General features: G+C 45.7%; 1 protein-coding gene across 1 annotated transcript in view; it reads right to left on the bottom strand.

Moving 5' to 3' along the window:
• The window catches only part of LOC106823639 (cilia- and flagella-associated protein 221), a 92,065-nt gene that overhangs the window by 71,664 nt on the left and 4,318 nt on the right, over positions 1-16,083 (bottom strand). Inside the window, exons 4-6 of the mRNA XM_044768103.2 lie at positions 9,315-9,401; positions 9,060-9,158; positions 7,421-7,521 (exon numbers count right to left, since the gene is read on the bottom strand). Coding sequence (XP_044624038.2) covers positions 7,421-7,521; positions 9,060-9,158; positions 9,315-9,401 — 287 coding nt within the window. The remainder of the gene's footprint in view (positions 1-7,420; positions 7,522-9,059; positions 9,159-9,314; positions 9,402-16,083) is intronic.

The following is a 16,083-nucleotide window of genomic DNA, read 5'->3' as shown; positions in this document are numbered from 1 at the left end:
GAGAGGCCCGGAGAGAATCCCAGGGGGCGGGGCAACCCCCAGCTGCCGTTGCCCACCCCGTGAGGCTAGGGATTGCCGGAGATCTCAGAGAGGACTGGGGCTGGAGAGAGTTCCAGAGACCCAGCTTAGTAGCCTAGGGGGAAACCCTACAGGCTCACAGCAGCCTTAGGGAAAGCCTCTGCACAGCACCAGTAGAAGGCACCCAGCCACCAGCCACAAGGCTGGAAGACCCCAGGGCAAAAGCAGCATAGCTAGGTGTACTAACCACAGACTGTAGAAGATGCCAATAGCTCTCCTGCGACCCATAGAGGACAAGTGAGATTTGGTGGGTGCCGACAGCAACGGAGCGACAAATATAAGTGATCCCACCTCTGGCCGCTGGAAAAGCCCATAACACCGTTGCAGACCCCAAGGAGAGAGCACATCTAGGTGGGCTGCAACAGTAGGCACCTGCAGCCTGAAGCCCCCCTGTGACGGCCCCCACGGCAGAGGAGGGAATCCAAAGGGCCACTGTGGCTACGAAGAGGGGCCCAGGCCCAGTTAGCAACTATGGACAGGGTTCCTGGTTGGTGAAATATAAACAGCTGCTCCTCCCACCGCAGCAGCTGAAACAAGTGAAAGGAGCAACTAAACTCTATCTCCATGTGGAGGCACAAATCAACAACATCAAGCAATATGAAAAAATACATTAAATCTCCAGAACAGAAAGAAAGCAACAAATACACAGAAAACAATCCCAAAGAAAATGAGATATATAACCTAAATGACGATGACTTCAAAACAGCCATCATTAAGATTCTCAATGAGTTAAGAGAGAATTCTGACCGACAACTCAACGAGTTCAGGAGCTATGTCACAAAAGAGTTTGATACGATAAAGAAGAACCAAACAGAAATATTGGAAATGAAGAACACAATAGAGGAGATTAAGAAAAATCTAGATGCTCTGAACAGTAGGGCCGATAATATGGAGGAAAGAATTAGCAATTTGGAAGATGGCAATATAGAATTGTTGCAGGCAGAGGAGGAGAGAGAAGCAAGACTTAAAAGAAATGAAGAAACTCTCCGAGAATTATCAGACACAATTAGGAGATGCAACGTAAGGATTATAGGTATACCAGAGGGAGAAGAGAAGGAGAAAGGGGCAGAAAACCTATTCAAAGAAATAATGGCTGAGAACTTCCCAAATCTGGTGAGGGAGATGGATCTTCAGGTGACAGAAGCCAATAGATCTCCAAACTTTATCAATGCAAGAAGACCAACTCCACGGCATATAGTAGTGAAGCTAGCAAAAGTCAATGACAAGGAGAAAATATTAAGGACAGCCAGGCAAAAGAAACTAACCTACAAAGGAACCCCCATCAGGCTATCAGCAGATTTCTCAGCAGAAATTTTACAGGCTAGAAGAGAGTGGAATGATATATTCAAAAATCTGAAGGACAAAAATCTACAGCCGAGAATTCTCTACCCAGCGAAAATATCCTTCAAATACGATGGAGAAATAAAAACTTTCCCAGATAAATAAAAATTAAGGGAGTTCATTGCCACAAAACCTCCTCTTCAGGAAATCCTCAGGAAAACCCTCATTCCTGAAAAATCCAAAAAAGGAAAGGGGCTACAAAACCAAGAGCAGAGGAGATAAGTAGAAGGACAACAACAGAGAGTAGTAGCTCTACATCAGAACAGATTAAACCATGGGACGAGAAACAAAGGAAACTGAAGAAAACCGGAAAACAAGACACAAAATGGGAGTGGTAGGCCCCCACGTCTCAATAATCACTCTAAATGTAAATGGATTGAACTCCCCAATCAAAAGACACAGAGTGGCAGGATGGATCAAAGAACAAGATCCAACAATATGCTGCCTCCAGGAAACACACCTCAGCCCCAAAGACAAACACAGACTCAGAGTGAAGGGATGGAGAACAATACTCCAAGCTAATAATGAACAAAAGAAAGCAGGTGTCGCTATACTAATATCAGACAAGGTAGATTTCAAAGCAAAACAGATAAAGAAAGATAAAGAGAGACAGTATATAATGATAAAAGGGACTCTCCACCAAGAAGACATAACACTTATAAATATATACTCACCCAACACAGGAGCACCAAAATTTGTAAAGCAACTCTTAATAGAACTAAAAGAAGACATCAACAACAATACAATAATAGTAGGGGACCTCAACACACCATTAACACCAATGGACAGAACATCCAGACAGAAAATCAACAAGGAAATAATAGAATTAAATGAAAAATTAGACCAGATGGACTTAATAGATATATATAGAGCACTTCATCCAAAAACAGCAGGTTACACATTCTTCTCAAGTGCACATGGAACATTCTCAAGGATTGACCATATTTTGGGAACCAAAGCAAACATCAATAAATACAAGAGAGTTGAAATAATATCAAGCATCTTTTCTGATCATAACGCTATTAAACTAGAAATCAACTACAAGAAAAAAGCAGAGAAAGGTGCAAAAATGTGGAGACTAAACAACACGCTTCTCAACAAACAATGGATCATTGAAGAAATTAAAGAAGAAATCAAATATTATCTGGAGACAAATGAAAATGAGAACACGACATACCAAATCATTTGGGATGCAGCAAAAGCAGTCCTAAGAGGGAAATTCATCGCAATACAGGCTCACCTCACTAAACAAGAAAAAGCTCACGTAAGCAACCTCAAACGACACCTAACGGAACTAGAAAAAGAAGAACAAACAAAGCCCAGAGTCAGTAGAAGGAGGGAAATAATAAAAATAAGAGCAGAAATAAACGATATTGAAACAAAAAAGACAATAGAAAGGATCAATGAAACAAAGAGTTGGTTCTTCGAAAGAATTAACAAAATTGACAAACCCCTAGCCAGACTCACCAAGAAAAGAAGAGAGAAAGCGCAAATTAATAAAATCAGGAATGACAGAGGAGAAATCACAACAGATACCAATGAAATACAAGAGATCATAAGAGAATACTATGAAAAACTATATGCCAACAAATTGAACAACTTGGAAGAAATGGACAAATTCCTAGACTCCTACAATCTCCCCAAACTGAATCAGGAAGAAATGGAGAATCTGAACAGACCAATCACAAGTAAGGAAATAGAAACGGTAATCAAAAACCTCCCCAAAAACAAGAGTCCAGGACCAGACGGCTTCTCTGGAGAATTCTACCAAACATTCAAAGAAGACTTAATACCTATTCTCCTCAAACTGTTCCAGAAAATTGAGAAAGATGGAGAACTCCCTAACACATTCTATGAAGCCAACATCACTCTGATCCCCAAACCTGACAAGGACAACACAAAGAAGGAGAACTACAGGCCGATATCACTGATGAACATAGATGCAAAAATCCTCAACAAAATTTTGGCAAACCGATTACAGCAATACATCAAAAAGATTATACACCATGATCAAGTGGGATTTATACCAGGGACACAGGGATGGTTCAACATCCGCAAGTCAATCAACGTGATACACTACATCAACAAAATGAAAAACAAAAACCACATGATCATCTCAATAGACGCAGAGAAAGCATTCGACAAGATCCAACACCCATTTATGATAAAAACCCTCAGTAAAATGGGTATAGAAGGAAAGTACCTCAACATAATAAAGGCCATATATGATAGACCCACAGCCAACATCATACTCAATGGACAAAAGTTGAAAGCCATCCCTCTGAGGACAGGAACAAGACAAGGGTGCCCACTTTCACCACTCCTATTCAACATAGTACTGGAGGTGCTGGCCAGAGCAATTCGGCAGGAAAAAAAAATAAAAGGAATCCAAATAGGTAACGAAGAAGTAAAACTCGCGTTGTTTGCAGACGACATGATCTTATACATAGAAAACCCCAAAGAATCCACAGAAAAACTATTAGAAATAATCAACAACTACAGCAAAGTAGCAGGGTATAAAATTAACGTGCATAAATCAGTAGCATTTCTATACACTAACAATAAACTAACAGAAAAAGAACTCAAGAACTCTATCCCATTCACAATCGCAACGAAAAGAATAAAATACCTTGGGATAAACTTAACCAAGGAAGTGAAGGATCTATACAATGAAAACTACAAGACTTTCTTGAAAGAAATAGGCGATGACATAAAGAGATGGAAAAACATTCCTTGCACATGGATTGGAAAAATAAACATAGTTAAAATGTCCATACTGCCTAAAGCAATATACAGATTCAATGCTATCCCAATCAGAATCCCAAGAACATTCTTCACAGAAACTGAACAAACAATCCTAAAATTCATATGGGGGAACAAAAGACCACGAATTGCTAAAGCAATCCTGAGCAAGAAAAACAAAGCCGGCGGAATCACAATCCCCGATTTCAAAACATACTACAAAGCTACAGTGATCAAAACAGCATGGTACTGGTACAAAAACAGGTCCACAGATCAATGGAACAGAATTGAAAGCCCAGAGATAAAACCACACATCTATGGGCAGCTAATCTTCGACAAAGGAGCAGAGGGCCTACAATGGAGAAAAGAAAGTCTCTTCAACAAATGGTGCTGGGAAAACTGGACAGCCACATGCAAAAGATTGAAAATCGACCATTCTTTTTCACCACACACCAAAATAAACTCAAAATGGATCAAAGACCTAAAGATTAGGCCTGAGACAATAAGTCTTTTGGAAGAGAATATAGGCAGTACACTCTTTGACATCAGTTTCAAAAGAATCTTTTCGGACACTGTAACTCCTCAGTTGAGGGAAACAATAGAAAGAATAAACAAATGGGACTTCATCAGACTAAAGAGCTTCTTCAAGGCAAGGGAAAACAGAATTGAAACAAAAAAACAGCTCACTAATTGGGAAAAAATATTTACAAGCCACTTATCCGACAAAGGGTTAATCTCCATAATATACAAAGAACTCACACTGCTTAACAACAAAAAAACAAACAACCCGATCAAAAAATGGGCAGAGGACATGAACAGACATTTCTCAAAAGAAGATATGAATATGGCCAATAGACACATGAAAAGATGTTCATCATCGCTAATCATCAGGGAAATGCAAATCAAAACTACACTAAGATATCACCTTACCCCCGTTAGATTGGCAAAAACATCCAAAACCAAGAACGACAAATGTTGGAGAGGTTGTGGAGAAAGAGGAACCCTCATACACTGTTGGTGGGAATGCAAACTGGTACAGCCACTATGGAAAACAGTATGGAGATTTCTCAAAAAGTTAAAAATAGAAATACCCTATGACCCAGCCATCCCATTACTGGGTATCTATCCTAAGAACCTGATATCAGATATCTCAAGAGTCCGTTGCACCCCTATGTTCATCGCAGCATTATTTACAATAGCCAAGACGTGGAACCAGCCTACATGCCCAGAAACTGATGATTGGATAAAGAAGATGTGGTATATATACACAATGGAATACTACTCAGCCATAAAAAAAGACGAAATTGGCCCATTCACAACAATGTGGATGGACCTCGAGGGCATTATGTTAAGCGAAATAAGTCAGTCAGAGAAAGACGAACTCTATATGACTCCACTCATAGGTGGAAATTAGTATATTGAGAAGGAGATCTGATCGGTGGTTACCAGGGAAAAGGGGGGGTGGGGGGAGGGTACGGAGGGGGAAGTGGTGTACCCACAACATGACTAACAAAAATGTACAACTGAAATTTCACAAGCTTGTAATCCATCATAACATTAATAAAAAAATAAAAATAAAAATAAAAATACTACAATAAATGAAATAAATGATTATTATATGTTCTTTTGTATGTATTATTTATTTACAATTCTTAAGGAGCTGGTTTTAAAAAATGTAAAGAGACACGGTGAGTGGGAAGGTGTGAGGGCTGGGGGAAGAGGGGCACACATCAGCTGAACCAAGGCAATTGTTCCAGATCTAAATCTGGAGGTTTCACTCAAGGACAACACATGATGCCAAAAAGGAAGGGCCCTGAAGCTCATACACATTGGTCCATAAGCCCCCCCCGAAAAGGGTTCAGTTGCCCTTCTCTCTAGTTCCATCTGTTCATTAGCAGCCCCTACCCCTGCGCAGCGCTGCCTGCAGGCACCTGAACTTGCTCTCACCCTCACGGCACGCTGATGCCCACAGGCTTTCCTCACCGTCTGGACCTGGATCAAGAGGCGTCCAGGATTTGCCAGCTCCTGGGTGGATGCAAATCCTTCAGGGGCCCTTCATCACCTGCAAGATGTAGGCCATGTTCTGGGCTGCCCCCATGACTTTCTACATGCTCCATGCCTGGAATGCCACTGTCACCTTCCATCCCATGGTGTCCTCTTAGGATAACCAGATGTCACCCCCAAATGGGTGAGGACTTTCCCCATCTCTCCAGGCAGTTTCGTGCTCCCTCTTCGGGGCCTACATGGGACCCTGTGCGCCTCTATTACAGCACTTAGCAATTGGTGTAATTAATTGATGACGTGGTTCCATCACAATTACACTCGAAGACCTTCAGAATCAGAATCTTTGTCTATTCGTGTCTATTCTTTTTACCGTGGGTGATATTCAAAATATCCATCCACTGGGACTTCCCAAGCACTGCTCAATTAGAATGGATGGAAGGCTGGAGCCAGGTCCTGCAGGGGCAAACTGCTAGGTATTAACAACTTAGTTACTGAGTCACCGGGAGACGAGGGGAAGGCGGAGAGGGGCCAGGCAGCTGGGATGCAGGGATGAAGGACTCAGGATGGGATATATTTCCCAACAAGCACAAAAGCATTTTAGGATTTTAATGATTGGCATGGCCATTATATATCAACTTCTAGCAGCTCAATACCCATCTTCTTTGTAACCCTAGGGGCAACAGCACTATTCCTGGCAGTAGGTATTTAACAACTATTTACTGAAAAAACAAGACATATCTTAAATTACAATTGGAATTATTAACTATTTTCCAGACAAGAAGGAAGAGGGAAGCTGAGATTTGGTTTCCACAGTGACTTTCTCCTGTCTTCGCCTTCCCCGTATCCACTTCCCCTGTTGCCAGGAGTATCCGGGGCTTCTGGCAGCTGTCTCGCCCCCATGACGGGGAGCCTGTTGAGGAGGAACTGTCTGTTGCACAGGCCAGCAAAACCAAGACACGGGGAGAGGCAGATTCTGCAACCTGACTTAAACCCTTAGACCCGGCCACGCCTGAAGACCCATCTTGCACCTTTCCAATTAAAGGGCCTAATAAACTCCCTTTCTTGCTTATAATATTTTGACTTGGTTTTTTGTCCCTTTGCAACCACAGTCTTGCAAGTCCACCTTGCAAGGCCAGGCTAATTCAGCTAGAAGGATAGCTTTCTATTAGGAAAAATACAAACCTAAGTTTTTTCATATGTATCTCTTAACTTTTCACATCCTGTGACATTTTGATAGTTCATTTTGGTAACTCACCTTTCACCAAGGAGAACATTTGACAGATTTATAAATGAGGGAAAGTCCAGTGTGTTCATGACAGGATAGGCATGGATGGGAACAAGCAAAGTCTCGTCTCCCTAAAATTAATGGGAGAAAAGTCAAGTTTACCAGATTGAAGACTATAATGTTCAAAGATGAACTTGTAGATGCTTTATTTCTTGTTTTCTACCATTAAAAACACTTCCTTAAGAAACCTGAGTGCTTAAGTACAACATTAGAAATACTGAGTTTTCTTAGCTATAAACAAAGTGTAGGAAACACACTTAAGCACATTTCATTCATTTTTATCCAGGAAAGCTAAAGATAACAATGCTCTGACATAAATACGAAGACAGAAATCTATCTGCTCCTATTTCAGGAAATTATATGGAAGCACAGTCTTCAGTGGCCCAAGAGAGAGAAACCAGCACAGAGTCAGCTGAGCCCGACAGCGTCGCACAGTAAGCAATGAACTGGGCAGAGGGCGCGGGCCCTGCTCCTGGTCCCGCGTAATGTGTGACCTGGCTCAAGATCTTTAACCTCCCCAGGCCTCGTTTCTTCCTTTGCAAAATGGGGATAATTCTGCCTTTCCTGACAGGTGCTTTTAAGAACCAAGCAGATGACGGCCTTGGAAAGTGAAAAGTCCTTCATGAAGGCCGGGAATCACCAGCATCCTCTTCAGTGGGGGGAGCCGGGCCCTGGCCCTCTGTGCCATCCTGTCCCAGGATCATCAGCATCCTCTTCAGTGGCGGGAGCCGGGCCCCGGCCCTCTGTGCCGTCCTGTCCCAGGATCATCAGCATCCTCTTCAGTGGCGGGAGCCGGGCCCCGGCCCTCTGTGCCGTCCTGTCCCAGGATCTTCCTTCTTGGTACAGAATGTTCCTCCTGAAAGCAGTACTCCAGTTTCATTTTTAGTTTTTGTGTTTGTTTGTTTTTTGAATTGTGTTTGCTACTAAAACATACTCTTCCATTTTAGTTTTGAAAAATTAAATTTACTTAACCTTAAGGCTTCTCAACTTGCAAGAGTTGGGCCTGGAATACAGAGCAAAGGGAAGGGTGGAGGCGACAGTGTTAAGAGAAGGACTGACAGCACGTGGAGCTGGCTCTGGCTGGAGGCCCAGGGGTGGACTAGGTGACCCAGGAAAGGCTCACAGGAACTCGCACAGCACAGCCGTCTGGGGGCAGGCCCCACAGGCTGCCACCTCCCTGCAGACCCCCGGGCTGCCCCTGGGGAATCCCCGCACAAGACACCGTCCAGTCTCCGAGGTTTATAATCACAACTCGAGGCTGTTGCTAATTTCCTAACCTCGCACTTAAAGGAGTGTGTTTAATTTATTTGAAAAAGCCTTTGTTGTCTCCCGGCACCATACGATAAATGAGGTCTCAGGCCAGGGCTGGCGGAAAACCCGCAGCAAGCAGGGTCTCGTGGCTCTGCCCTGTCCTCGGTGGCCTAATGCTTTCCCAACTGGGACCCACGCCGCTGGACAAGGACCCTCCATGCCACTCAGACGGCTGCCCGAGGCATCCCAGTCCCTGGGCTGAGGATTCATGCTCGTCACTCTCTCTCTGTCTTCCTCCCTGGAGGATGTAAGATTTGACCCCATCCCCTCCCTCCAAAAGCAATTTGAAGAAGCTTACCTTACAGTGAACACGGATGCAATCATAATAGTATCGCCACTCGTCTGGAGAAAACGTAACGGTGACCGTGAGGGACAAGCCAGGGACAAGGCGGTGTTCCTAGAAGACAAGCGGGCTGTTGTCCGGACAAGCCCCAGAGCACACAGAGCATGGGACTGTGGTGACAACACACCACACAGCCGCCCCAGCAGACCCAGGACAGAGAGCCTCGACCCAACAGGGAACACAGGGCAGGAACTGGCACCCGCTGCCTACCTTTTTCACATACTTGATCTGAAAGTATTTGGTTTGTGGGGGTAAGATATGAACATCTATGTCTTCATTCGAGACGTTGACCAGATGCTGGGAGAGAAAAAGAAGCATTCAGAAAAATACACGCTGTCTCACCCATTTGCATATTCATCTCCTCATTTATTTACAGCTCATCTTGTTCCAAAAGGGATTTGAGGGGATAGAATGTACTTTTTAACTTGTTAAAAGATTCAAAATCCATCCTACACCATTCAAAGAATAATAAACACAACAATCACCATCTAAAGAATAATACGCCATGTACCCTGTGCCCGGCTTAGGGGCTTCAGCAGAGCCTGCACCCCAGGGTCGCCCCTGCACTCACTGTCCCCTCACACCCCCTCCTCCCAGTCCTGACCAGCTACCCCGTGAGCCTCTCGGTTGAACTCACTTAGTCCTGTGATTCGACTGAGCTAGGAAGCCAGCCACCCACCAACTCCCACAGTTTCTCTGATTAATGCCACTGGTCCTGGGGACCGGTGACACTTAGGCAGTCAAACTATCAGGAAAAGTGTGGCCGGGACAGCCTCCAATTCATCCAGGGACAGACTAAAAGGACTGGAGGCCAGGAGTTCTCTGACGGTGGCAGCGAGGGCTGTCCCCGTGAGGCAGGACAACCTGCTGGATGAACCCAGGTCTCTGAGGAGAGGGGTTTCCTCCCTCTGCTGGGAGTGGAGCAAGGACTTTGGGTTCTGGGGATCTGGGTTTCACCTGGGCCAGGGGACCGTTAAGAGGCCTTTGGTTTCCAAAGTCTAGGCCAGAGCCTGGGCCTGTCGCGGGGCCCACTGCCCGAGGCCTCATGATCATCAAAGCCCTAAATTAGACTTCAGACATTATTGTCTGGTGAGGTCTCACTGGTGTTGGCATTTGTTGATAGTTCTCATTTGTCACCTGTTAACCTTCTTAAAGCACCACAGTGTTTGTGACCCTGTTTTGGCATGTCTTCTCTTTTTCTTGTGTTTTGGCTGAGGAAGATTCGCACTGAGCTAACATCTGTGCCAGTCTTCCTCTATTTTGTATGTGGGCTGCCGCCACAGCATGGCCACTGACAGGTGGTGTAGGTCTGTGCCCGGGAACCAAAGCTGGGCTGCCGAAGCAGGGCACTGAACTTAACCACTAGGCCATGGCACCAGCCCCTCGTCTCTTTTTTTAATATGCTAAAAAAAAAACCCCAAACGTTGCCCAGGCCTCTCTCAACCTCCAAGGGCCCTGCACAGGGGCCGTCCTGGTGAAGGTGTGGACTCCTGGGGCCCCATCCACAAGAGCCGCCCTTCCAGGAGAGACTGGGAGGGCAGGGATGCTGGGACCCAGGACGCCTGCAGCCTGTGCCCATCACTGTCTGAGCTCTGGGGTGGTGGGACCTGCCTGCAGAGGGCGAGGTGACCACTCGGCCTGGGGCCTGGAACCCTGACACAGAGCTCTCTCCCTATGCTTGTCGTGGAGGGAGGACCTTGACGGCCTCGAGCTGGAGTGCAGGAAGACCTGGGAGCAGAAGCGGTTATACTGTCTGTCATTTACTGTGAAATAATTCAGTAAGGACAGTGCAACCAACAGGGTGCATGGATTGGTTTTAACGTACATCCAGGGGGCAGTTACCCTAGAAGGAATCAGTAATCTGCACCCCAGGAGGGCCCAGGGCACTGAAAGCCCCATCCAGACTCCACGCTCCAGAGGCGGCCACTAAGAGCACTCCAGTAACGCTCCCCTGGATCACACCAGGGCTCTTCCACATGAGCGTCGAGGACACTTGGGAGATGTGGACTAACTGGAATATCATGCAGGCATCTCCGCTCTTGAACAAAAGGGCTATGGGAATCTGGGGAGCCCGGAGGCCATTATCCTTTAGAATGACATTCAAAGGCCCAGGACTCCCTTAGGTCCCGGGTTTTGCACTTCACGAAAAATCCGGTCTGCCTGTCGGAAGGTCGCCAGTCCCACCGAGGGAAAGCTGCGGCATCTGCTGCCAGCAGAGCGTCCTCGCAAGGAGCTCTGGCTGGGGCTTCTCGGGGATTATAAGTTCGATGAGTCTTTTTTGCCTGCTTGCTAATAAGTGTTTATATGCACGGCCGAATCTCTTCTCAGACCTGTTTTCCTTGCAGCGGACCACCTAGCAGCAAGGCTGTCGGGGAGGGGACCTATGGCTCCCAGCTCCCAGTACCGTCAGATTTTCAATTATCTATCTGACAGAAAGAACTTCACGGGCCTAGATTAGTTTGCAACAAGCAGCTTCACAGGCTACAGACAAAAGGCTCTCCTCACAGCTGCTGGGCTGGCTCAGTTGCTCCAGTATTCCAGAATGGTCCAACAGGAGCTGGAACCTCTGACACTGGAGATCCAGCCAGCGCCTGTCAGGGAGGGGCTGAGCCAGATTTTGATTTAAAAAAATAATGAAACCCAGTGCTTCCTCCCCCCTCAGAGTGGCAGAGCAAATGCAAACCTGCGCACGACCCTCCCATGTGAAGGCCGGGTTTCAGATGACGGCTACATTGTCAAGGGAGTGGAAAATTAGCAATGAGAAAATATGGAATGATTTTCTTAGAGAATAAAACAGTAAAGATCCCATTCATGATAATCAAAGATATATTAGAGGCCAGCCCTGTGGCTGAGTGGTTATGTTCACACTCTTTGCTGTGGCGGCCCAGGGTTTTGCTGGTTTGGATCCTGGGCGCAGACATGGCACTGCTTATCCAGCCATGCTGAGGTGGCGTCCCACTAGCTAATATCTGTGCCAATCTTCCTTATTTTGTATGTGGGACACCACCACAGCATGGCTTGAAGAGCAGTGTGTAGGTCTGTGCCTGGGATCCAAACCTGTGATCCCCCAGCTGCCAAAGCAGAGCGTGCAAACTTAACCATTATACTACTGGGCTGGCCCTGAGTTTTATTTCCTAAATTGTTAAAAATGATATCCTTTCAGGGCCAAAATGGCATTCCTGCCTTTCCATTTATAATTAAAACTGGGGGAAAACAATCATTCAAAGAAAAACAGTCTTGAGAAGGTGAAGGAAGTGTTCAGAAAGTATATTTTAAATTAATATTAAAAGTTTATTTGAAAATGTAAGAAAACATGAGTAATCCAACATGGCCCTTGAGTGAGGCAAGATAAAATTGCCTAAAATCCTACCCTGCCTTCCCGTTTGGGGTCAGTAGATAGCCCCAGGCCCTCCAAGCTCTCTGTTCGCCTGACAGCTGATCGCGGCCCGGCTCTGTGGGTCCTTGTGACCTTGACGTGACCTCCACAGGGCACCATATTGACTGTAACATGAAATTCAGCCCCTGCTTCGGTTTTTCAGAACTGCTCCCCACAATAAACAAACAGCAAAACCACCAACCACATGTGAGGCAGTCATGGGTTAACAGCTTTTCCTCAAGATCTGCAGGGCTTTCCCAAGGACTGCTCACAGCTCTCTCCACCCCCTCCCATATCTCCTCAGGCCTCCCTTCTGCACCCCTCAGGAGATACTAGTCTTCTCCTTCCACAGGGCAGAGCGAAACCCACCCTCTAGTGAAGGCTTGGCTTGAGGTGGGGAGGGGCTAACCTTCAACCCCAAGCACTTATTACAGTATTTGCCTAACACAACATTTCAGCCTCCAGGTTGGAATCTTTTAATGCCTCCCTTAGCGGCGTAGCTCCTCACCTAATAGTATGGTTTCCCAAACAAAATCTTTCTGCAGAGGGAAGAAGAATTTAAGAGGTCTTGGTTTTGAGAAACCTGGGAACTATTATTTCAAGTTTCAAAGTAAATCGAAACATTGATTGCAATATGAATTCAAGTAAAATCCTTTAACCTTAAATCCTTTAACCAGGTCTGCATCAATCTCCAACGTTAATGAACAAGTTATTGTGGTTTTAAACCCACATTCAATCATTCCATTCTTGGGCGATTTGCTTGCTTTCCTGTAGCAAAACCAAGATAAAAGCAGAGATTTTCCCCTTGTTTGGCAAGAATCTCAAGGTAATGACCTTAGGCTTCCGCTAAGTGTGCTGATGGAAACAGGAGGCTGGCTCGCCCAAGATCTCTCAGGATGTTATTAAGATGAAATCATTTTGTACTTTTATCTATCCGTCTGTTTTAATGTCTGAGAGCAACAGCATGATTATCTAGACTTTACCCTGCATTTCCTTGGAATTAGTGAGTCTGCCAATTTATTCTCTTCCTATAAAGTGAGTTCAGTATCAGTCACAAATGTTTATAGAGTGCCCTCTGTGTGTCAGGCATTGTGCTACACAGAAAACAGGGATGGCCTCCCGTCTTCAGCAGAATGAAGCTTTATCTCCCTCCCAAACCCTACAACAGGTAAACCAGGCTGCACGCTGGTCTCCAAATACGCCACGTGCTTGCTCCCCCTGCACCTCTCTCCATGTCTTTCTCTACGCCTTGAATGCCTTCTCCCCAAATGCCTTCTCTTCCACAGGGCTTTTTTACATCATGACCAGTAAGCTCATGAAAAGACGCTCAACATCATTAGCCTTTAGGGAAATGCAAACAAAACAACAGTGAGTTGAATGGTGGGCTCAAAAAGATATCTCTGCATCCTAAGAACTGAAATGTGTGAATGTGACCTTATTTGGGAAAAGGGTCATTGCAGATGTTACTAGTTAAGGACCTTGAGATGAGATCATCCTGGATTACCCAGATGAGCCCTATTTCCAATGACAGGTGTCCTTTTAAGGGACAGAAGAGGAAAAGATACAGGGGGTCAGAGGAGAAGGCCATGTGAAGATGGAGGCAGAGATTGGAGTTATGCAGCCATAAAGCCGAAGAACACCTGGAGCCACCAGCAGCTGGAAGAGGCAAGGAAAGCTTCTTCCCAAGAGCCTTCGGAGGTGGCATGGCCCTGCCAACACCTTGAGTTTGGTCTCTGGCCTCCAGAATAAATTTCTGTCTTTTTAAGCCCCTAAATTCGTGGTAATTTGTTATGGCAGCCACAGAAAACTAATACACCATACAACCAAACGATTCCACTCCTTGATATATATCCAAGAGAACTGAAAATATGTCCACACAACAACATGCACAGAAATGTTCAGAGCAGCATTATTTGTGATAGCCACAAAGTGGAAACCCAAATGTCCATCAACCGCTGAACAGATAAACAGAATGCAGTACACCCAGACAACGGAAGACTATTCAGCCGTAAAAAGGAATGAAGTACCGATAGATGCTGCAAATTGAATGAGCCTGGAAAACATCATGCCAAATGAAAGAAGCTAGTACAAAAGACCACGTATTACATGATTCCATTCACATGAAATGTCCAGAATAGGCAAATCTACACCAATGGAAAGTGGATTAGTGGTTGCTGAGGGTGGGGGTGGGGTGAGTGGGGGCATGAGGAGAATGAGGGGGCTGGGGAGTGAATTGTTTATTCATTATGAACAATGAATATTATGAATGGTAATTATTTAGATCTTTCCTACCGTAATGTAGACAGCATACCTCATACCCAGGAAAAGTAAGCTCCCAAGTGAATTACTAACCTTGGTCTTTGACACCAACGCTCTAAGAAATGCCTCCTTGTCAGTTGACAGGGGAAAGTTCCTAATCAGTTTTAGATCCTGACCCTTTTCCTGAGAGCAAACACTTGGCACCTGACAGCTTCCTCTCTTCATCTACTCTCTTTCCGCCCACTTGAGTGTGTCAGGACTCACGGAAATGTCATTCTCTGCTGTTGGGGACGCTTGATAAGACCCAACTCCACTTCCTGACGGCTCTATCATTTGTCAGTTTCCTCCAGTGGTTCTTCTCACCCTGAGCAGTCTAACACAATAGACGGAATCCTACCTTAAAATGATCCACTTTGAGCCATGGCTTCTAAGAATGCACTACATCTAAAAGTCGAGACTTTATGTGGGCACAGGGCCAGAGGGGGACCTCACATAAAGCCAGAGTCTCAGGGCCCATGTGAAGAGAATCCAGTCCACACTCAGAGGCCAGTTTGGCTCTCAGATCTAGCGCCCTGTTGGAGTAACTCTGGTGCCCTGCTCAGTGTGACTTTAGGGGATCATGGTGAGGTCACTGGGGTTGTAGAGCTGATTTAAATGTTCAGGTCCCCTTTAGCATGGGAGTCAGGAATGCTGTAGCCACCCAGAGCCCACCACGGTCTGAACATCCAGGTCACTGAAGGGGACCCAGGAAGGACTGGACCTCCGTGTGGCTCAGGGGTGGACTGCGGTCACTATAGGATTCGGCTGCTTTGCGGTCCATCCCTTCATCTGTCCCTTCTGGAGCCTGTTCAGCGGCGCTGACTCCTGCCGCCCCAGATCTGGCCAGAATCTCTCTGGCCAGGATGACTGATATAACCATGGGCATCTGACCCAAGCAGGTGAAATGGAACCCTTGCTCGAGCCTCCTAGGAAACGGACACCCTCTCCCTGGTGATGTAGGCACAGAGAAGGGTACACTGGTCTGGAGGAAGGCAACCCAGGGGTCGGTCTGTCTCCGTCACTTAGGAGTTCTGTGTTCTTGAGCCAACTATTCAACCTTTTGGAATCTCGGTTTCCTCATCTATATAATGCGAGTAATAATACAACCTCCACAGAGCTAGTAGAAGCCCAAATGAATCATAGGAGACAAAAGCACGGTTCCTGGCCCCTAAGAGTCACTCAGCAACAGTAGCCGTTTGGAAAGAGGAGGAGCCCTTGGCAGGGGAAGTAATTTGCCCAAGGACACTGGTGCAACTTCAAAATTTCTCATTCTAGAACTGCCTTTCTGGCTCAATTTATACCTGC

The sequence above is a fragment of the Equus asinus genome, chromosome 4 (genome assembly GCF_041296235.1).
Source record: "Equus asinus isolate D_3611 breed Donkey chromosome 4, EquAss-T2T_v2, whole genome shotgun sequence".
In the NCBI taxonomy this organism is placed as follows: domain Eukaryota; kingdom Metazoa; phylum Chordata; class Mammalia; order Perissodactyla; family Equidae; genus Equus; species Equus asinus.
The sequence above is the reverse complement of the archived record's forward strand: the minus strand, read 5'-3'. Positions and strand labels throughout refer to the sequence as shown.